The sequence below is a fragment of the Pelodiscus sinensis genome, chromosome 8, assembly GCF_049634645.1.
Source record: "Pelodiscus sinensis isolate JC-2024 chromosome 8, ASM4963464v1, whole genome shotgun sequence".
NCBI classification, from domain to species: Eukaryota; Metazoa; Chordata; order Testudines; family Trionychidae; genus Pelodiscus; species Pelodiscus sinensis.
This window is the reverse complement of record NC_134718.1, coordinates 52,158,685-52,182,782: the sequence shown is the minus strand read 5'-3', so window position 1 is coordinate 52,182,782 and position 24,098 is coordinate 52,158,685. Positions and strand designations below refer to the sequence as shown.

At 35.4% G+C, this 24,098-nt stretch overlaps 2 protein-coding genes across 4 annotated transcripts in view; one reads left to right on the top strand and one right to left on the bottom strand.

Moving 5' to 3' along the window:
* The window catches only part of DOCK1 (dedicator of cytokinesis 1), a 572,428-nt gene that overhangs the window by 200,663 nt on the left and 347,667 nt on the right, over nucleotides 1–24,098 (top strand). The window lies entirely within an intron of this gene.
* The window catches only part of INSYN2A (inhibitory synaptic factor 2A), a 78,687-nt gene continuing 60,611 nt past the window's right edge, over nucleotides 6,023–24,098 (bottom strand). For both annotated transcript variants that reach the window (XM_006130182.4, XM_025188252.2), the window contains one exon: nucleotides 6,023–8,098. In XM_006130182.4, coding sequence (XP_006130244.1) covers nucleotides 7,915–8,098 — 184 coding nt within the window. In that variant the 3' untranslated portion in view covers nucleotides 6,023–7,914. The remainder of the gene's footprint in view (nucleotides 8,099–24,098) is intronic.

The following is a 24,098-nucleotide window of genomic DNA, read 5'->3' as shown; positions in this document are numbered from 1 at the left end:
GAATACAATGGAATTAAATGTATGAACAAAGGTTTGCAGGCTTGGGCCCAATATGACAAAAATTAGCAAAATACCATTGGTTTATTGGCCATGCTGCTTCATGCAGTTCACATTGGCCAGAATCAGTGAACCGTGGCCAACAGGAGCTGTGAGCAGCTGTATTGGCGGACATGCAAGTAAATAAGGCAACTGTCGGGATAAACCTGGTGAACCACACCCAGCCCTCAGGCCGCTTATCGCCCACCTTTGGCATGGATAATTTTCTTGACATATATTTCCAAGTTCTGAACCGTGCATGAGTATGCAGCGTGCCCCTGTGTGCATGTGTACCTGTGCTTGAGAACCTAGCATTTTGTGTCAGTGGTGGATTTTAACAGAGTTCAACTGTTCAAGCTAGAACAGAGTTGCCTTAAAACACAGGGAGTAAAAGAATATAGATGGTGATATTTTTTAAAATACAGTAAGTTTTCTGACTACACGGCAAAGAGCATCAGTAGGACTGGAAATCAGTAGATAAGCACTATTTAAACATGCAAAATTTTCACTGTTTCAAGAAGATATATAATTCAAGAATCTAGTTAAGAAGCTATAAATAATTTAATACTAAGCTTTGCTTTCAGCTTTTTTTTTTTTTTGAGAATTTGTGACTGTTCAAAAAGACTTATTTTCTCTGTCTTATCATTTATGGATGTGATTTAAAATCTTTATTACTGTTATGACAGTTGTTATATTAATTCAACAAAAATATTGACAATTGATGATTCTGTTGTACATAATAGGCCTGATACTTACGTCTCACAGGGAATATACTGCCACTTCCTGTATGTCGTGAACTTACATTCCACATCTGATCACAGTAACACATTTTAGAGGTCAGAACATTTTTTATTTTTTTCTTGTTAAATTTAAAATTCGCAATAATTCCTGAAAACCTCAGGAATCCCCCAAACACTCCCTTCAAAATTGTTTTACCATTTTATTCCTAAATGCATCTTTGCTATAAAAGCTAAATCTGTTTTGATCACTTAGTTTTATCTTGAGTTTTTATCCCGACCAGCCTTCAACAGGGTTTGAAAACCTTTAGACACCTGGTAATGAGAGAATGCAACTCTCTAGCCAGCTGCTAGTATGAAAGACAAGATGCTTCCTTGCCAGTGAACAGACAGTGACCTCATGAGAACGTCAGCAATCCTTCACCACTCTTGGCTATAAGAAAGGAAACTATTGGCTTCAGGAAATTCAAAGGATTCTTCATATTGTGCGAGGTCATGTGTCACCACCATTGCCAGCCTTCTAGCTAATGCCTGTAAAGTGTCCCCTTTAATTAGCTAGAAGGTAACTTGTTGAATTATATGAGGAGCTCGTCTTCTCCTAGTATTTTAATAGGTGTAAAGAGTTACCTCGGTCAAAGATGCTGCTTATATATTTAAAATCTCTGCAGTTTGTTTGAATAGTCTGTTATGTAAGGTTAAGAACATAAGTGTTGTATATTAGATAAAAATACTTTTCATTCCTAAAAGACAAAATTCTCTTCAAATAAGTTTCTGGGAAAATTTAGCTTTAAAAAGCAAAAACCAAACAAACAACAAATAGAAGCGATAGATAGGTTTACAGTAGTTATTTCTGTCCAAGTCATTATTAATGTTACAATAAAATATAGTGCTATCATGTATGAGTTATAAGAATCTGACATGTTGTTTAATATGCAGAAGAATATGTTAATATGGCCTCTATTAGTTTGGATTTAAACACAGTAGGTTCATTTAATCAGTTCTTTTCATTGGGAGTTGTGACATTATATATTCTGAGCATAAATTCTGAGTCTGTTATGCCAAATATGTTTTGTAATTTACAGGAAGGGAGTTACTTTCACCATTTTGATACCGCTAGCTTTTCGATATTGTCCCTTTGAAATTAAATCTTTGTACACAATATTTTAAGGCATTTGCTAAGCATTGGTGCACTGAAATGGGCATGTTGTTTGCAAAGTTGGTAAAACTAATAATAATTTGCATAATTTTGTCTCCTTGATACTCATAGGTAAAGAGAATCATGAGTAGTTACTAGACTATGATGTGGACCATGATTTTTTGCAGGATTAGCACAGCCTATTTTGTTATCACAAGTGACTCTGTACATTTTATAGGCTTCTTATGTCTGTATTCTACAAGTCTCCTCTCACTTTCTCTTTTGGTTTGTTCTGCTACCTATAGTCACTCTGTCCACACTGGATTGTTTATTGGTTCTGGAAGGCCTAGTAAAGGTGTCAGGCATGCAGCTCCAGCAAGATTTCACGTTGACAGAACCAGGGCTTTTAAGCTTCTCTGGTGCTGAAAAATGGGTTGCTTTAAAAATTGACAAATGGAAAGTACTGTGAGTGTCTGTCTGGTAAACAAATTTTAGAAGTTCCACTGCACTCTTCTAGGCACTTTTGATAAGAGTTATAACAGTCAGTAAAATGAATATACCTACTACAGTACCTATCCTCACGGAAATAATCAAAACAGACCATACAGAATGAAGACACCCTCGTTAGTATGAAACACCCAAAATAGTATGTCCTCCCTACAAACAGAACTATGAAAATAGATGTTCTTTTCAGTATTTGTTAAAGGTCAACCAATTTTGGCCAGTTTGGATCTTTACTTGTGAAATTTGAGGAAGTAATTTAAATTGATTGCTGACAAAAATTGCCAATGTAAAAAAAATCATACAGATCAATTTGAACTCTAAATAATCTGGGACCATTCAAAAAAATATTTTGTTAAATAAAATGTAAGGTGTCACAGTTAGCAACGGGCTCATAGCTACATAATCATAATGGCAGGAGCCTAAGGTGCCATAGGACTACTTGTTGTTTTTGCACATCCAGACTAATATGGCTAGCCCTCTGAGACCTGAAAATTAGGACTCTTGAAAAAAAAGATTTATTGGTTGCAGGAGACAAACAACTGAACATAGCTCCCAGCAAGATGTGGTTAAAAGGGCTAATCTGATTGTTGAATGTATTAAGAGACAATAAGAATAGGGAGGTGATTTTAATTTTGCTTATGGCACTTATGGACTATTCCATCCAGTTCTGGCATCTGCATTTTTAAAGTTTTATGGAAAAAAATGTAGAACAGAGGGTGGGCAAAATACTGCTTGCAGACCAGATCTGGCCTGCTCAGCATTTTTATCCACTGATGCTATCAACTGATTAGCAGAGCATGCAGGCAGCATGTGTTTAGCTGTCCTTCCCACCACCTTGCTCCATCCTGCAGCTGAGCTGTTCACAGAACACTCTAGCTAGCTGTATAGGGTAAGGTAGGGTGGGGTGGAGGAGGAAAAGGAAAAAGAGGGGAGTGCAGAAAAGTCAGGGTGTCTGCTCCTATACCCCATCTCTAAAGATCAGAGCTCAGGATGAGGGAGACACCCAGGAGCTGCTCCAATCAGAAGTATGGTGAATTACAGAGATGTCTTAATAGGCAGGTGCACTTTTTCTAAAATTTCTCCAGCAGCCAGCTCTCTTCTCACACGGACTTTCCCCCCTACCCCAGGTATGCCATTTCTGCATAGAGGGAGAGGGAGGAGACAACAGAGCAGAACAGCTTTCCCTGTAAAAGGACAATGCATGCTGTCTGTCAGAAACTGACCCAGCAGCAGCCACACACAGTGTGTGTCACCCTCCCACAAAGTTTCTCTCTCATTAGCTCTCTTTAGCCTCTAACTCTGCGTCTTCTGCCCAAGGCCACACTCTTTCTCGGGGCCCAAAGCCAACCCCTGACAAGTTACCAAAATATGTGGAATGGCTCCTCTGTGAAAATTATTGCCCACTCCTATTGTAGAGGATGCCATAAAAATGATATAAGGGCCCAAGAAAATGCCTTTCAGTGAGTGCTTTGAGGAGCTTGATCTCTTTACCAAAAAGAACAAGAGGTGATTAGATGATTGTGTAGAAGTGTTTTCATGGGGAGAAAAATATCAGACATTAGAGAGCTTTTTTAATCTATAGGGGAAAGACATAACAAGAACCAATTGGTGGAAGTTAAATCCAGAGAAATTTGAATTAGAGATAAGCACACATTTTTAACATGAGGGCAGTTAACCACTTGAACAAGGGATGTGGTGTTTTCATATCAAGACTGAGGCCTTTTTGGAAGATGTGCTTTAATGAAACACAGGTTATTGGGCTCAGAACAGGGTTGACTGAATGAAATTCAATTACCAGTGTTACAGAGGAGATAATCTTAAATAATCTAATGGGCCTTTCTGGTCTCAGACTCTGAATTGTGTGGAACAGTGAGTGCCATAGTCTTAGAAAGAAAGTTTGCAGTATTATTTTCTTCATTGACTGTTGCAAAGTAAAAATGAATAATAAATAAATAAATAGTATTTACAGTACTTGTGGCACAATGCAACTTTTTTCTAATACACACATTTCTGAATACTTATTACAAGCTATTGCAGAAATTAATATTATGGTCCTTATTATCTTGCTTTTTGTGCACTAAGTATGAATTGAATATTATCATGACTAGAGCAAACGAGCATGGAAATATACATATAATATACGAATATTTACCTCGAGAGACTGCATTCAGTTAAATAAATTGGCAGCATATTTCCAGCAGCTACAGTTGTATTTACTGAAATAATGCTAAGAGATATTTCAGGTCTTGGGTTTTGACCTCATACAGCAGAGCTGTAAACATACTGCCGCCATATTACTAATGGAAATCATAGCCAACAAATTAAAATAGAAATACTTACTGTGTGCTATTACACAGATGTTTAGACTAATGCCATTTTAACTGCTTGTTTCAAAATGCTTATGAAAAATTAATCAATTAGGATTTTAAAATCTAATGTACCATTAAAACATTGAGTGAAAGTAAGGAATGCATAGTCAGTCATTATTTGTTAATTACGTAACATCTTATCTCAAACAAGAAAAACCAAACACTTAGTACTTATAGTGGATTTCTTCCATTTTAATCATGATTTTTTTTTCATTTTACCCTGATTATAAAGTATTTTTACAGTGATATTAATTTTAAGAAAACATGTGTTACTTACACTAATTGTTTCCTAATAATAATTTCAGAACATAGGAATGGGAATTATGAAGACTTAAAAAACATTGTCCATGTAGTATTAAAACAGTAGTTAATGCAAAATTACTGCAGTATTTATTGATTAGAAAGTAATTAAAGCATGTCATAGGAGCAATGCATATAGTAAATGTAGTGTCTGAGAATGCATGATATTGCCAATGAATTGAGCTTCAAAATTACATAATATGCTACACTAATGGTGGTGATGTTTCCTTCATCATAATGTTGCTCCTGCTTTTTATAACATGTATTACATTAGGGTGAAAATAGTTCTATGTCAGTCACATACCATATGTAGCTAAAAGTTTTTTTAAAGAATTAAATATGTCTCTCAAAATCTAAATTTAACCTCTGTGATCCTAAATGTAATGCACTATGATGCATTCAACACACTTGCAAAAACATCTTATTTCAAATTACAAAGTATGGTATGGTATAACACGATATGTATTTTTCAGCAATACTATGCAGTTAGCATTTTCTTTTTAAAAAAAGTAAAAAATTAAAAATCTGCAACTTTGTTTAAGAAAATAGTCTGGAAACGTAGAGAACACTCAGTGATATCTTTCATTTTTAGTTATTATATATTTCACCAATGAATCCTTTTTTATTCTGAATGCCTGTGTAATACTAGTTTTAAGTATGACTCAATATCCAAGAATGAAACATTTATAGAGCTTTGCATCAGTCCCTGTACACAAGAATATTTAGAATGGATTTTTAGGAAATTTGACTTTAGTTAGCATTAACCATCTGTAAAGAATCCTGATTTAGAGATGTTTGACTTAATGTTTTAAAAAATATACTTGACATGTATGATGATTTCTTTGTATATATGACTTTATATTTTGAAGTATAGCACAGTTTTAAAATATTCACTGTGTATATTTTTTCCTAGCTATACCCATATTTGAGATTTTGTCCTGTTTAATGCTTTGAAATAGTTGGGATTTTTAAAACAAGATGGGATATCTTGTAAATGGTTTTATAACTTTAATTAAAAACAGTATAAAATACATGAAACAATTTTTTTCCACATGAAACAATTGCACTTCCTTCATGGCACACCTTTTCTGTTCCTTTATCTCTCACAAAAATATTTTAGAATACTGTTTACTTATGTACAAGGATTTGTAGCCCTCTTGACATTTACTACAAAGGTGAGTTTTTCATTAAAGCATCCAGTTGAAATAGTTTTGAAGTGGACATAAACAGTATCACATATAATCTATGTAATCACATATACTTTCTAATTACTTTCAAGACAAAGACCCACATTGCTTTCTTCAGGATCCTTGTAGAATTAATATTTAAAAATGAATTTGATGTTGAGGTAATAGGGGAAAGAGTTCAACATAAACATCTCCAGGTTTATTTAGTAGGTGCAAACTCTTCTGTTAGGAATTCACTTCTTCCAGTTTTTTTGCTGCATCTAAAGACTGAAAAATCCACATCTTAATGATGCCTTGGGATATGAAATTGCAGAACCAGTATCTTGTATCCCAGTTTCTGTCAAATGAGTGTACACTATTCAAATTATTTAACAAAAAGAAACAAGATTCCCAGTCCCTATCATTACAAGAGTTTTCCAGACGGTCACCTAAATTAGAGTTTTTAATGACAGTGCTTAATATGCAAAGGGAAAAGATTACAGTGGATTTAAAGTGTTACTGTTTTTAAAACTCTCAGAAGAAATTTGATTGACAGCTTTCCCCCTGAAGTGTGATTGATTAGTACAGTTGATATATTATTTTAATACAAATGATATATTATGTTGGTCTGGAAATTGATCTTAGAAGCTCTGCTAAATAAATAACTATTAAAGTTGCCAGTCCCCTCTGAACTCTTGTAATAAAAGCATAATGCATATTATGAAATATCTAGCACCCTCTACAGTGGTGTACAGTTTTTCTCAAGATTAAACTACAAAAAGGTTTTAAATTGTTACAACTGCCAACAATCTGCCATTTTATTATTATCCATTTTTTTTTCATATTCTGTGCCAGAACATAACATTTTGGCTTTCGGGTACCAAAAGATACAAGTGAAATCTAAGAAAGCTTAGTGCTTTGACCCTGTCAACTTTTAGTGATTAAAGGCGTGTCCTGACTTCAGGTGGTTTCTGGCTGCTCGTCCTTTGGAAAAGAGCAGTAAATATGTCATAAGTCTGATAAAGATGACACTAAATCAGAGGTGTCAGTAAGAAGCTGAGATGTAATAACGTCATTTAACTTTACAGCACATGAAGGCAAATACACACACATAGTCACATCATAGAGATTATTCATGGTCTTGTACCATTTGAAAAATTGTGCTTTCTCCAGGATATTATGTGCTAAAAATTGCACTTCTCATGACCCCCACTTATTTGCAAAATTAAATGTAAAATTGAAGATCTTTGCAAACATAAGGCTTGCTTTTTTCCTTATTAATGTTTAAAACAGAACATAAAAAGGCTTGAAAATAGTGATGGCATTTTCTAGATTGAAATGTGATACTTCTAGATCTAAGGGTGGGAATAATTTTACTGGTTATCTTTGTCTATACAATTTTCAATTCGGATTTTACATCCCACATTGGTGAACTGCAAGTAAAAGTTGGCAAGGTATGATTTAACGCCTTGCTCATGAACATCAGTTTATAGGTACAAAGGCCTTTTTGGTACACATGGTGAGAACTGAATGCTATCCATAATAACCAGAGTAACTGTGGCTAATAACACTGATCCATTTACCAAGAACCCTTTTTAGTTGATTAATTGAATTCCAAATATGTTTCAAAGAAGGCCTTAAACTCCATACATAGCTAATGGACTATGTTAAAGAAACCAGAGTTTCCATCTTCCATGTTTTTTTGAATCAGTTTTGGATTTTTGTTTGGGAGTTGAGGAGTAGCTCTCCTGAGAATAAGGCAAAGGTGCAACCTGAGTTTCCTCAATAGGGTGAAGTTTTTTCAGTACCGGCTGTAGTTTGTCTTCCTGCTGTTTAAAATCCAGCTCCACGCTTTAAAAAAACAAGAACAATTAAATGCTAAAGTATTATGATGTAAACATTTCATTTAAAACATCTAACATAGATATCCAAGTGCTAACATATTAAAAAGATATACAAAAACAAAGTTAACCTAGAACTCAACAGCAACAAACGTAAATTTGAAAAAAAAAAAAAAAAAAAAAAAAGCATTCCTTGTACCACATATTCAGTGATGATTCCATAATAACTTGCTATGTGGCAGATCATAGAATATAGGACTGGAAGGGACCTTGAGAGTTCATCCAGTCCAGTTCTCTGCACTCATGGCAGGACTAAGTGTTATCTGGACCATCCCTGATAGGTGTCTGTCTAACCTCCTTTTGAATATCTGTAGTGATAGAGATTCCATAACCTCCTTAGGTAATTTCATCTTTGGGGTCTGGAAACTCTTCTCTATGGGTGTGGATCCATAGTGAGGAAGAGTTATGCCCTGCCCTCTAATACTGAGTCCTGTGGCATTTACTTTCCTAAGGATCATCAAATCAGCGATCAGTAGGGCACAGCTTCTTGTTAGCATGGTTCTAGTGGGGCCAAAGCTGATGGAGAGAGACATATTTCCTCTTCAAAATTTGGGGATTCATATAGATTTATTGGGATTTGTAGGGGTTTCGGGAGCAGGTCCTCACATCTTTTTCCACAGGTGGGTAAAATACGTTGGTCCAAACAAAATGACATGGGGTGCATATACAAGGAGATCTTTGACTCTTCTTTATTATTTTAACTGTGGGATTCGGGTGTGGGGGATATGTTGCCCTTGGACCACCAGGAGATTCATTTATACTACACCAAATTAGACTCCCTTCAGTTTACATATACTTAGTGATGCATTGCAACCCCTTTATCTCTCACTTCTGAATCTGGCCCAGAGGCTGGAAGAGAGGAACATAGCAGGAAAAACTACTAACAAGGGGCTGTTAGGTCATGTCAGTCTTCTTTCATTAACTTACGTCATGTTCATGTTATCTGTGCGCCCATTACAGTGACTTAAGGCACCTTGATACTCAAGCTCCCCAGCATACACTAATTGCCTCTGAACTTGGCCATATTTCTGGCAGCATGATCTAAAGGACACTGCCTGAATCTTAATTTTGATTGCAAAAAAAATCATCTGTTGTAGAACCACATTCTTTGTTAAAAAATGAAAAGTTTTTCAGTAGGATAGAAGGTGTACTTTCTGATAGCCTCATATTATAGTAAAATTTATAATAAAATTTGTTACTTGTTCGATAATCTAAAACTAATGCATAAAAGTAAACTTAAACTCATAAAATATGCATCCTAAATTGTAAATAGTTTATGGAGTGGAAAACCTTTCAGGCTGCCCTGTAGATAAGAAAAAAGTTGCAGATGAATGTATACCCCTAGGATCAACATAAGGTGCTAATGTATGTTTCAAATTTAGTTTGTAAAAACAAGGAAATGCAAGCTCAAGTTGCAGCAAAAGGGTGAATAAAAATGGGAATTCAGCACAGTAATGCAAGCCAAATAAGGGCCACAAAAGCACCTGATGAAGTAGAAATATTCCAATGGATGTGGTATAGCTCACTGGTGGTCAGGCTGTGGCCCACATATGGCTCATCAATGTAAGCTGCTGGTGGGCCACCACAGACGTTGTTTACCTTGTATCTGCAGGTACCACTGCCTGTAGGTCCCACAGGCTGTGATTCACTGTTCCTGGCCAATGGAAGAGTCCCTTTAGCCTATGCCACTTCCTGCAGGTCTGATTGGCTGGCAACAATGGGCGCTACAGGCAGTCGTACCTATGGAAAACTGTCCAGCAGCTTATTCAGACAAGTTGCGTGCAGCCCAGGGGCCACAAGTTACCCACCGCTGACAGTGGGCCCACTTCCCACACCATGTATGTTAAGGAGCACAGCAGGATTAGGGAATGGGGCAAGTTCAGGCTCAGGGAGGAATTTGAAAGATAGCAAGGGCCTACTGACAGTTTGGGAGAAGTCAACTGGCCCACTTCATCAGCTGGTTTGCTACCTGCCACTTTATAATATTTGATTAATATATTAAAAAAATTGTGTATCATAATGTACATGCTCATAAGGCAGAGATAAGCATGTCCATTCAAGCCTAACTTTTGGTGTTTCCTGGCTTTTCAGCACTTAACTGTGCAACATTAATATAGAATAATTTTCCCCTTTGTTTTCTAGGTGTTTGTGGGGCTTTTTTATAGTTTTGGTTTGAGTTTTTTCTGACATCTGGGTCCAAAAGGATTAGCATTTCAAGGTGAGATCCTCCTATTCCCAGTGTAGCTAACTAACTCCATGCAAACGGCTAACCTGAATGATTTTTGTGTAGGTTAGGGGAGAGATTCCTTAAGCCATCATCAAATTAACTAGCTGCCTGTATTCTAAAATGGAGACCTTTGATTCCTCCTTTGCCAGCCTCTAGCTGCAGGAGAATTGAAGCCTTGTTGCTTCATACCTAACATTACATTTTAGCGTTTCAAAGGGAAATTTTTTAGGTATGCTGGGAGTTTGGGAGCCATTATGTCTCCAGCCAGGGCATGCTTTGGTGTATTTTAGCTCCGAAGTAGCAAGTTGCAAATATTGAGTGCTTCTCACTATAGTCCAGTGAGGTAGCTAAATGTTATCCTCATTTTACAGATGGGAAAAGAAAGCCTGAGAGGTTAAGTGACTTATCTAAGAGGAACTGGTGGTGAGGAGCCATTTATGTGAATCATAAATCTGGGAGTAGGGCCTAGTTTGTTGAATTGTGGCTTGTGACTAAATGTGTTCTAGGCTTCAAGATCAGTATTGACATTCTTGTCAGTTTGAAATCTTTACATAGCCTTTCTGATTGCCAGTAAAAGAGAAAAATAAATAAATGTCTAAGACTAAAGACTCTTCAAAATGGATGTTGAATATTATGTTAACAGTAAGAAAGATATTAAAAATTGTAATTTTTTTCTGTGCTACTTCAGGGTGACGATTATAGTTTTATGTTATAGTGCGTATTTGGTATTTTACCTGTGAATATTGAATTTCTATTAAGTAGCTATATTGGGTATCTTGTTATTAAGCAATTAATCTCACTGCAGAACCATGTAATTACAGAGTAATCTAATCCAGCTCCTTGCTAACAAAATGGCATGAATATGTGGATGACAAATTGTTATTTGCAGTTTAGCTGCACTGCTAGCAAAAGAAAGCTAGTAAGAAAGCTATTGTTTGATGAAAGGTTGGGATGCCATTAGTGTGTGTGTGTGCATGCTGTGTGTATATTTCCAGAAATAAAACTGGAAAAAATCAGCATGGCAATTAAAGATATCTTACATAAAAATGGACAGACTTTGATTTATATATCTGTTCATTATTGTGAGGTTTAAACCTGGGCAGAATTTGCCTTGCAATGTTAGCATCAGCTTGTTAACCTGAATTAAATGTATAAAATATGAAGTTCAGCTCCAGCTGCAGGGGGAAAAAAGCATTTGCTTTCATCTAGTCCAATATGTTTTTATTATTTTTTTGTGATATTCACAAATGTAAAGCTATTTTAAATTAACATCTATTTTAGATTTCAAAGATAATTGTTAAAATCATTTATAACCTTGTTAAGCAATTTTTTATAATCATTTTTATTACAAAATGTTTACTGACTGCAAGAGAAAAGCTTATGCAGTTTTAATTCCTGTGAGGAAAAGCATATTTGGGTTAGAAACTATTGTTATTCTGTACTGCATAAAACCATCTGTACTGAATCTCAGACTGTTTTTATCAGTTGGCATCAAAATAACAATGTGTTACTTGGAAGAGAGTGAGAGAATACTAACACTTATATCCTGTCACCTTTTATAACTGTATAGGTTTAACAGGAGAATTGCTTGTTGGCTTAGAAGATAAATGCATTTAAATTGGAATTTTCTTATATTCCTGTCCCTTCTATATAAATAATTTGTTTGATGGCAACCTAATGGCTTAATGCATATTTGTTTTTGATTTACAACAATAAAATAGCCAAAGTTTTTCTCTTACAATACAGTAAAATGTAGCTGGTCACATATTATATAACTATAGATCATTACAAACACACTTTTATGACCAGCAGTATTTTTATATAATATATATTTTGGTGATTATAGACTTAGGATGCTGTTCTTAGGAGATTGAAAAATGAGAATTTGAATGCCATGGCTTACATAAAGTATTTTCTATAAATTATTTTAACTGAATATTTCTGAATTAGTCTAAAAAGTATCATTTACATTTTAACAGGAGCTGGTCTAAATACTGAGGTTTACTTATAGTATATGCTGTTCAGTTTGCTCAGTTGTCACTAACAATAAGCTGCTGATACAGATCTTCCTGTGCACTTTTTAAAAAAAGCCGTACTAAAATATAATCTCTGTTTACATGTGACCTCTAAATGTTTGGCTGTGTATAAGAATATAAGAACACCCATACTAGGTCAGACCAAAGGTCCATCTAGCCCAGTATCCTGTCTTCTGACAGTGACCAATACCAGATCCTGAGAGGGAGGGAACACAACAGGTAATCCTCACGTGATCCTTCCCCTGTTATCCATTTCCAGACAAACAGAGGCTAGGGACACTATTCCTACTAATTCCTGTCTAATAACCATTGATGGACCTAACCTCCATGAATCTATCTAGCTCATTTTTTAACCCTGTTAAAGTCCTAGTCTTCACAACATTCTCTGGCAGGAGTTCCACAGGTTGCCTGTGTGCTGAGTGAAGAAAAATTTCATTTTGTGTGTTTTAAACCTACTGACTATTAATTTGATTATTAATTTCGTTTGATGACCCCTAGTTCTTATATTGTAGGAATAAGTTAATAACTTTTCCTTGTTCACTTTTTCCACAACAGTCACAATTTTATAGACCTCTATCATATCCCCCTGTAGTCTCCTGTAAGCTGAAAAGTCCAAGTCTTTTAAATCTCTCTTCATATGGGACCCATTCCAAACCCCTAATCATTTTTTGTTGCCCTTTTCTGAACTTCTTCCAGTGCCAATATATGTTTTTTGAGATGAGATGCCTGCATCTGTACGCAGTATTCAAGGTGTGGGCCTACCATGGCTATATATAGCAGCAATAAGATATTCTCTGTCTTATTCTCTATCCCTTTTTTAATGACTCCTAACATTGATTTTTTGACTGCCGCTGCACACTGAGTGGATGTTTTCTGAAAACTGTGCACAATGACTCTTAATATCTCTCTCTTGAGTAGTTGTAGCTAAATTAGTCTTCATCATATTGTATGTATAAAGTATTAGTATAAAATAAATACATAATGTTTGGGAAAGCTTATTAACAGTAATACCATATACTTTGTTTTTGTCTCTCCCATTGCCTTGACTTCTGCAGCTAACTCTTTCCATGACTCTTAGTCTGACTTAGCCTCTCACTCAACTGAGCCTGCACTTACTTATCTCATCTTTCTGGCCAACTCCCACAGCTTGTTCTTAATCTTCATTTTTCTGTGACCTGTCCATCATGTTAAATATAGTGGACCATTCCATTATTTGTAGTTTTCTCCTGCTTTGCCTTTTAAAACTCTGGGCAGGATTGGTTTTAGTACATCTTCGCTATTGCTAAAAAAAATGGTCATTTCTTACTTTACGGTATATCCCAAATGTATCCCTCCTCCTTTATCCATCCCTACTTCCAAACATTTATCTCTTGCCTGGACTACTTCTAACTTCTTTTAGATCTACCTGATTCCCTTATTGCCTCCTTCTGCAGTATCCAAAGACAATTGAAAAAGTCATTGTTTTCTACTCTGACTGTTATCCCCACTCTTGAAGCCCTTTACTTTCCTCATCTTCAGCAATATAAACTTGAAATGCCTTGCCCTTATTTTCAGAGAATTGCAGGTCTTTGATTTTGCTTAGATGTATCACTCTTCTGCTTGGACTTATAATCTTGTCTATTTGTATCCTTCCTCTTTCCTCCCTTGATCCTGTCAGCCACACAGTCTCCTTCACTTTCATAACTTCCCCACTTTGTCCTCAGCCTTTCCCACAACGACCCATACAAACTTAATAAAACTGATGGTTACATCACCCTTGTACATTTTACTGTTGGCATCCATAGAGTTTCTCTGAATGAGGTATTACTGAACATGTGAAAGGGAAGCAGGAAGAGACAGATAACTAATAACACCAAGAAGACTGATGTGCTTAATGCCTATTTTGCTTGTTTACCCTAACAAGGTAAATTGTCAGATGCTTAACGTAAGTAATTATAATTAATAAGAACAACACAAGGGAAGTATTGCAAGCCAGAATAGGGAAAGAATAGGTTAAAATGTTGGATGTATTAAAGTGAGAGTTCATATATCTCAGAATCACTATCTGATTATCTTAAAAAATCATATAGATAGGTAAGGTCTCTGAGGACTGGAGAAGGACAGACATAGCATCTCCCTTTAAAAAAGAGCAAGAAAAGGACCCGAGGAATTATAGATCAGTCAGCCTAATGTTTATATCTGGAAACATACTGGGACAGATTATTAAGAAGTCCAGTTATAAGCACCCAGAGGACAATACTATTATAAAATAATAGCCAGCATGGATTTGTCAAGAAAAATGCCAGTTTGCCAAGAACCAACTAATTTCTTTCTGTGCCAGGATTAGTGTCCTATGGGTAGTGGGAAGCAGTAGACTTAAAATATCTTGATTTTTAGGAAGACTTTTGACAGAGTTCCACATGGAATTCCCCATCACAAACTTGGGAAGTAAGGTCTGGATGAAATCTTTAGGTTGTAATTTTGAAAAACCATGCTGAAAGAACAGTTCTTAGTGGTTTGCTGTCAAATTGGTTAGATGTGTCTGGAGGAGTCTTGCAGGGTCAATCCTGAGTCCAGTACTATTTAATGTTTTCATTTATGATGTGGCTAAACAAAGAGACTGCTTCTAAAAACTGGAAGACCAGCATGGAATGATTGCAAGAACTTTAGAGGAGAGGACTGAAAGTATTCAATATATCCGTGACAAATTGGAGAACTGGTCTGAAATCAGTAAGATGGATTTCACTATAGACAAGTACAAAGTGTTACACTTAAGAATAAAATCAAATGACCAGCTACAAAATGAGGAATGACTGGCGAGGTAGTAGTATGGCAAAAAAGGATCTGGGGATTATAATGGATCACACATCTAGTCAGCAACATGTAGTTGCTAAAAAGTCTTATTAACCAGGTGTCTTTTATGGGAAACTTGGAAAATAATTGTCTCACTCTTCTCGGCATTGGTGGGGCCCTACTTAGGCTACTGTGGCCAGTTATGGGCAATCAGACTTTAGGAAAGTCCAGTGAAGTTAGGACAAGAAGGAATCAGCATAATCTGTCATGGCTTCCTTCCTCATCTGTAAAATGGGGATAAAACTCACTCTTCTCACAAATCTTTTGTGAAGATCAATTGTTATGAAGCACTGAGATTATATAGTGATGATCGTCAAAGAAAAGCCCATGAGGAAATTCATAATACTATCTTCAGATCAGGGTTTGAAGAGTGTGCAGTAAAAAAGAGATGGGGGCATACACTGAATAGTGAGGATAAGATTTGAATAATCAATACAGTGCACTGAATGAGGCAAATGCCCTGTGGAAAAAAAGTATGATCATAGAATTAGAGATGGTTTCTTCATAGAATTAGAGATGGTTTCATAATGCATATGCTGGGGACCAAATGAAGATTCCACAGATGTTAGCACTACGATAAGTGGTTGCTTTGATAATTTATATTATGATTTCATACAACCCCCATATCCAAAAATATTAAAAACCATTATTTAAGGTTAAAAGTCTAGCTCAGATGGGAAACTGTAAGACCAACCATGTCCTTTTACTTTGCGTGTGCACACGTGGCATAGTATAATGCATACTTTGTGAAAGCATATATCTGCCATAATGATATTTTGTGTTATTAGCCTTCTTCCCTCTTCTTTGACATGTTTTCACCCTTGTATCATGTCATATCTAATTTAAATTGCAAACTCTTTAGGCAAGGAGCCTGTCTTGATCTCTTGTAAATTTCTACCCATGCCAACAGAACTGCATACAAAACGTAAGGCCAGCAGTCTTTTTAACCCATAATATTTATCTTTAACATCAGATGTATAGATATATTTATGTCAAAATTTCAGTGAACCAATCACTGGTATAACATCACTATTAGTGACTCCCCAACACGGTTACTCTAGAAGGTGCCTCCAACCTAACCTTTCATGTACCATTCCATGTCAAATTAGTTTTACTCCTTGCTGATCCTTTTTTCTCCTTGCCCCTTCCTCCCCCTCACTCTTGTCAGGTAATGTTCTTACCTTGTTTCTGCTAGAGTTCCAACAACGTAATAAGAATCTTTAACTTTTAAAAGAAACTGTGGATGATTGTATAAACTCATTTTTACACAGATCGGCAGTAGCATGAAACCAATATGTTACCTAAAGCATAGCTGAATCTTTTTACTTTACTAATCTTTTTTCTTCCTTTTGTTTCCTTTTGCTAATTTCATTAAGCTTTTTAAGATAACATGATTGTAGCAATCCTTTATTAAAACAACAAATAAGTATTCAACAGTAATAACCCCAAACATTGCAAGATCAGCTGTTAGAAACTGTAGTCTTTTGGATTATTACAGTAGAATACTATAATTTTTTTCATGAGTGAATATATTTTAAAATACTGGGAACATAACTAGCTTTAAAATTACTCTGTTAATATTGTTTGTGGTTTTGAGCACAGAGTCTGCTGAGTCATTAACACTTAATTTCAAACATATGGTATGTGGGAGGATATCTAGCAGCAAATTTAGAAATTCTGTTGGATTTACTCCTTATCTACGATTCTTGCATAATTAATACACATTCCTCTAAGAAAAAATAGTAACAGACTAAAACATGTTGGTTGTTTATAAGATAACAATTGAGAAATTATGTCTAAAACCAAAATAATATTACATTTTTCAAAATCCTCATTAACATTCAGATTTATTAAAATTGCTATGCCAACAGATCCTTCTGGTCTCTGTGATAATATCTATGAGGTAGCATTTTGAAGAAACAAAGGGTATCATTGCTAATTTGTGAGAGGTCCCAGATGATTGCTTTGGGTGATGACTTTTTCAGAGTGGGGTACCATACAGTTCTGGTTTCTCATCCCTCATGTTCCATGTGTATGTAAGGCCATTAAAAGGGTTAATGGAGAGACATGATTGACAATGTCCTTGTTGTTCAGCAGATAGTTAATCCTATGACTTCATTTCCTGGCATACTTGATGCATTAACAAAGGTTATGCATGTATCCTTCTTGTGTTTCTAAAATTAATATAAGTGAGATTGGAATCAAGATTAGGCTTGGAAACATTAGATTTTTTTTAGAAAGTGTCAATAAATATCATTATCACCATACATCCATAAGCAGATGGAAAAAATATTTCCACTGATGTTGTTTTAAATTTGTAGATTGATAAAGGAAAAAAATGCTTCCTGAGAACTTGTTGTTATGGCTATTCAATTTGCATATTTTAAAATACTACGTTGGAAATTTGTGTTATTTGTTATAACGTTTAAACGTTTTGAATCTGTGTCTGCAGTCATTAAATAATTTATATCTGACCATTCCCATAATTTTTCACAACTGTGAAAACTTAAATAACCAAAAATAGAAAAAATGGTTAAAATATATATTGGTAATAGACATCAAAATTGAAAAAAAAATTGCTAACCTGCCTTACTTTATAGCTTCATGTATTCATTGCTCCATTGTCTGCACTGGTTGTTAATTTCTGGTTAGAGCTTATGGACCCTATGTATCCTGGAGATTCTCTCTCTTCTTTGGTACAGTACCATAGGAATTACATTCTGCAGACATACCCAATTTAGCAGCATTTCTGTTTAAATATGGAACGTATTTTTATGAGGCGCTTTCGATTCTGGATCTTCTCCCTTCCTTGGTTCCCCAGAACCCAGATTTCTTAGTCTGTGGACATGATGACAATCATGAGAAGTTGGATGTGTGATTGTTATCAAGGGCAACTATTCTAGAATTGTGAGTATATTTTTACATATTTTAGTATTACTCATTCTAAAAGTATTATAAGGGTGTCTAGTGTGGGGGATGGCTGCTATAAAAAGTTTAAATAAATAATTTATTTTTAGTGTGAATATCCATGTTTGTTTCCCAGTAACCTGCAAAAATTACAGCAAAAATATAATTTTTAAAAATAGTTCTAACAATTCTGAAAATGTAGGATCAGGAAACCAACTACATTTGTTTCTTTCTAGGACCTCACTGTAGATCTAGGTTCTACAGCATTTAATTACAACTGGTGCATCCCAATGTTGTAGGTGGGGTTGCACAGGTGTAAGTGGCTCTGTAAGTGGGTTTATTCTGCCAGTGTAGAATTAGAATACAGCTCTCTCCCCCACAGCTATACTAGCTCTGCAGGACTAATAGGTAACACTAGTAAAAATGTACTTTTCTCATTTAAGTGTATGAATGAGCTCTATTAAGTAAGAAGATGTCACTTTCAAATGGCTTCTTCTCAGATCAAAACTACACCTCAGAGGTAAATTGTGTAACAAATTACTGAACTTCGGTAACCTTAACAATGTTTTGAATGCTCCCATAGCCAGATTGACAGGCATTTGAAATTTGCTTTCTTATGTCATTTCCTTAGCAGTTTTTCTGCTGTTTTTGGTTATGTCTCCTTTTGGTTCATACTTCCAAGAGAGTTTGCTTTATCCCTGGAAGTAAATATGATGTATCCTATATTTTTTGAAGTGATTAGCCTCTGTTGACAACTTTCAGTAGGAGAGCAAAGTGCTTAAGTTTACTACAAATCAGAATATAAAATACATGGCAATGTTCTATATCTTTATCTTTGTGTGTGTGTGTGTGTATATGTGTTTTGAAGAAAACCTCAAAACTAAAATTGGAAAGGCATTAAGGCTTTATCTACATTTGCAATTGATTGCTTTGTTGTTCAAGGTGCTTAAACTACTCTCTGTCCCAAATGACAAAAGTTTTGCTACAGTAAGTGAAAATGTAAACATTCCATTATCTGTAGGAGTTCTCTCCTGCTAGCAAAACAAAACCCAGGAATGGGGGCTAGAAGTATTTTGTTAGTAAATGTGCTGAAAAACAACAATCACATATGTAGAATTTTAGCTACAGGGCTGTTGAGACACAGTCTTGTCGCTAAAAGCTGCGTAGTGTAGACATAGCCGAATATAAATTCACCAAAATAATTTAGCATTGCTGTAGCTCCAGTTTAAAAAAAAAAAAAAAAAAAAAGCCCTTACTCTTACTTAAAATTAAGCACATGTTTATCCACTCTCCTGAAGAGGAATGCTTTCCTTTCCTACTTTACCCTTTAAGATAACAATGTTTATGCACTGATCTGGAAAGCGTAGAACACATTATAGTCACAATTGTCAACGTTTATCTCAAGTATTTCTTGTTTCTGGTGTCTTAAAACCAGAGTTGAATTATTAGAATGGTTAGCTCTTAATTTCATCTATTTGACAATTAAAAAAATAAAAACTTTAGAACCGGTGGATCATTCCAATGATTGGCACTGGGTGTCAAATATTTGTGTGTCTTGTAACCGTTTAGAAGCTTTAGATGACAGTTTGGAGGATGAAAGTAGGAGGTGTATATATTAAGAAGTCTGGCAGTGTCTTACATGTTTAATAACATCACTACATAACTTGGCCTGTAGTTCTGTAGTTGGTGTAAGAGTAGGACCTAACTAGGACAGCCAGGACTTCAGTGCAGTCATGATCCATCTGCATGGTCAACACTGTATTTTTGTTCCTAACTCTGTCTAGGAGACCGTACTAAATCAGCTATATGAATTTAAACATAGATACTTAGCAAAGTGAAAACATGGAAGTGTGTATGTAAACAGGAGCATGTAATAGGACAGTATGTATATTTGCAATTACTGAAACATTTGCTGAGAATACTTCAGTTCTGGCTCACACCAGGTCCAGAACCTACTCCTGCTCTGGCTGATTAAACACTGGAATAAATTACTTAGGGAGGTTGTAGAATCCCCATCTCTGGAGATATTTAAGAGGAGGTTAGATAAACATCTATCAGGGATGCTCTAGATGGTATTGGGTCCTGCCATGAGGGCAGGCAACTGGACTCGATGACCTCTTGAGGTCCCTTCCAGTTCTAGTGTCCTATGATTCTGTGACTTGGCTTCAGTTAGTTCCTAATATATTTAAGGCCAAAAGTTATGCCCTTTTCTGCTTTCATTTTATTACCTAATATGTATCATGAGTACACATTAAGGTCTGGATCCTGCAAATACTTGCATGTGTGCTTAACTGATGTGAACTGAGCATGTAAAATATAGGTTAATTGAATAGTTGAGTATCCTCATGAATTCTTATCGGTGAGTTGACTATTCTATAGTCCTCATGGGTGGGGCTGGCAGCCGCCGTATCAGAGGCAGCAGTACAGGGTGTCAGGCGGGAGCTGGTCCACAAGGGGAGATGGTTTAAAAACCAGCTCCTTTTCTGGGAATGGCTGCCTGTTGCCCAGAGCTGCTGCCTCTGATAAGGAGGCAGCAGAACAGGGTGGCAGCAGCCCCTGTCTAAGGTGGGCCTGAGTTCCTGGACTCAGCCTGAGCCAGGCTGATTGTCTGCCTGACTCCTAATACATTTAAATGCAGAGCCACAGAAGAAGAAGGTTCTGGACCCGGTGCGAGCCAGAACTGAGTTGGGCGGCTGGCCAGCCTGCTAAAAAATTTACAGACAAGGGTGGGGGGAGGGAAATGTGTGTATTCTATAGCATTAATCTATAAGCTTTTGCTTATTGGTTAATAGACTATACTATTTACATCCCTAAAGTGCTCAAGTAGTCCCATTGGACTAGGAAGCAAAGATTATCTGAAATACCAATATATCTCTTCACTCCTTATTTCTAACTTATTAGAAATATATTTTTAATTAACAGGACTAGTCATGTTTAAGTTCCTTGAAGCTTTGGGGCCAAAGTCACTAGTTGCTTTTGAAAATATAGGCTGACAGATTTATATCCACATTTTAAAATTTCACAATTTTATATTAAATATTACATTACTGTTGTTGAGAAACCACAAGCATGTTTGATACATCACAAATAAGTGATGCACATGAAGTTATTTGGATTGGTTATGTACATTTATTAGTAACTTTCCAGTCTATCATACGGACTGTAATTTAATAGACCTTTTTCATAGACTTCTGACATTGATAGGTAAGTGAAATTTAGCAGAAAATCCTCACAGATCTAATTAACTTTCATCTGACAAGTGTGAATTTTAACCTATTAACTTGTTTCATTTGCTGCTGTTGTATTGAGAGGATTAAATTTCATAGAGTTGAATATAGCTGCTCCCCGAGTCACAAACAAGTTACAGACCAACACTTGGTCTGTAACTCGACGTGTTCGTAACTCGGATCCCATAGAGTTACATGGTGACCCCACTGTTCGTAAGCACAGATCGCCGTTCGTAACTTGGATCTGCATTTACTACCACTTTGGTCGTAAGTGCGGATGGTTGTAAGTGGAGGTGGTCGTAACTCGATGAGTGGCTGTAATCTATTTTCAATTCAGTTGTCAGAACTCAACATCATAAGAACCATAATACCAAGGTCAAAATAGCAAATACAATTTTAAAATTTCATTGGAGTAGAAAATGTCTGAATTAGTGGTTGATGTGGCTTATGGTAATATTTCTTAATAACTGCAGTTCTATAGTCTGGTTTAATAAGTTTTTTTTCCTTTACAGAAATTGACTACTAATCTGGTTAATAAAAGAATCTTTCCAGAAGCTAAAATAATCTTGAATGGGCTATATAGAGTACTTTTGACCTTTCTGACCAATGTGAAATCTATTGTGAATTCTTTAGGATGTTCCCAGTTTTATATTATTCATGATAAATGCCTAAGAGTAATGCACAAAATATTAATCAAAAGGCTAATTTACCCCACATTGATTCATGTTGTTAAAGAATTTAAATTCACAAGTGATAGTAATTTAAGCAGGAAGGGAAAGGGCACTTCCACTAAAAGATAATCACAGAATAACACAGACTGCAAAGCTTTTATTCCAAGTGGGCATTGGACATGATTGAATTGGCACAATTTCTGCATACCAATACATTTACCTCCCTTAACAATAAGACTTCATTGACTTTATTATTTGAGTTGTCTTGATAGGTCACTATATAATTTCTTCTTGTTTTTATAATCTAATTCAGTGGTATACCTCCATTTGTAAAAGATAGCCAATTCTGAAAGGCTGTATTTGTGATCTCATATTTTGTGATTTTAATACTAATGGAAGAGAATTTCTGTATTTCAACATTTAATAAAGCAAAATGAGCACTTTAAGTTTACTATTTAAAATTAGGATTTTTGACTCTCGTTATCTATATGTGGTCTAGACTAAAATGCTGAATATTTTTATATTAAATAAATATTAGTCTCTTGCTATGTCGTAAGGGCTTCATAATGATTCTTTAAGGGTTCTGGTGATAGAGCTGTCTGTTAATGGAAGTTTGACTTTCAACTTAAAGCTTATGCTTACAATAAAAACATATATGTACAAAAAATATGACATATCTAAATGTTGTCAGTTAAACTTTGATATAAAAAAAATTGATCTAACTCCACATTATAACATTAGAATTTAAAAAAAAACCCTGCTGTTATCCTTATTAAAAAGATTAAAATAAAATAGTGTGTCTTAATTTGAGTTCAGTTATCCATTTGTTTTAAAAAGTGGGAAAAGTGACAAAGTTAAGACTTTTTACCGTTTCCTTTTTTCTCTTCAAATGTATTAGCGATTTACTCTTACAGAGTGAAAAAAAATCTAAAAAATTATAAAATGATAGCAATCCCCATAGAAAATGTAAACTCCACATTGGCAAATATTGGATTAGTAATGCACACTTGAAATGTTTTCTAAAGTACTCAGTATATTTTGACATAAAATCTACAAATTCAACAAGAAGATCAAGTGAATCATTTTAAATTTTGATCTTTACTTTGGCTTCAGCTATTGTGCTGTCATATTAATATTTTTAAAATGTCATGTTCAGAAAAAAGTTAATTACATTAATCATGTCGACATTCCAGTTTCTTAGTTATACTGCACTTGACATTAGTGGATGCAGTTGGATAATTGCAGGGCAATTGATTCATTGCTGTAAAAGTGCTGTTCTGTTTCAGTTAAACCAGTTTATAAATAAAGAGGGGATCACTTATTTGAGAAACTCACACATTTTCTACTATTAATCTGATTAAAGTTGAACATGCTCTTATAATATACACAGAAACTATGTCAAAAAACATCAAGATTGTCAAGTCGTGTACTCAGGAACTGCCAGATTTAAGGTTCTCTGTGCAACAGTAATTTGCCCCCTAATACATGTGCATTATGAGGTTGTCTTTAATCATATGCTATTTTTCCAGTTCAGTACACTGGATGTATGGATACTCAGTGCATGAGTGCATTTTAATACTTTGTTTTATCTCCATTATTCTATATGAAGACCCATGCTTACCTTTACTGCACACTATGCAGATCCTTCTCTGAAGACAAAATTATTAAAAAAATCATGGGCTTTTTTAAGGCACTTATCAAGATAATGTCTGAGTACTTCATAAATGAATTTATTTTCACAACACCTTTTAAAATGAGGGAGTATTATCCCCATTTTACAGCTGGGGGAAGCAGAAAAAATTATGGTGAAAATTGTACATGAATTTTGGGTGCCCAATTTGAGACACTCAGGGCCTGATTTTTCAGAGTACTTAGTATTTTTTCCATGTTCAAAGCACAGCTTTCATTTACTTCATTTGAAGCTGTGACTGTTCAGCACTCTATAAATTAGATCCCAGGGGCTCAAGTCAGGCACCAAGAAAATGAGGAACACTCAATTAGTGACCACCTGTGAAATGTTTGGAAATTTTGTTCCAGTGACACTCAAACT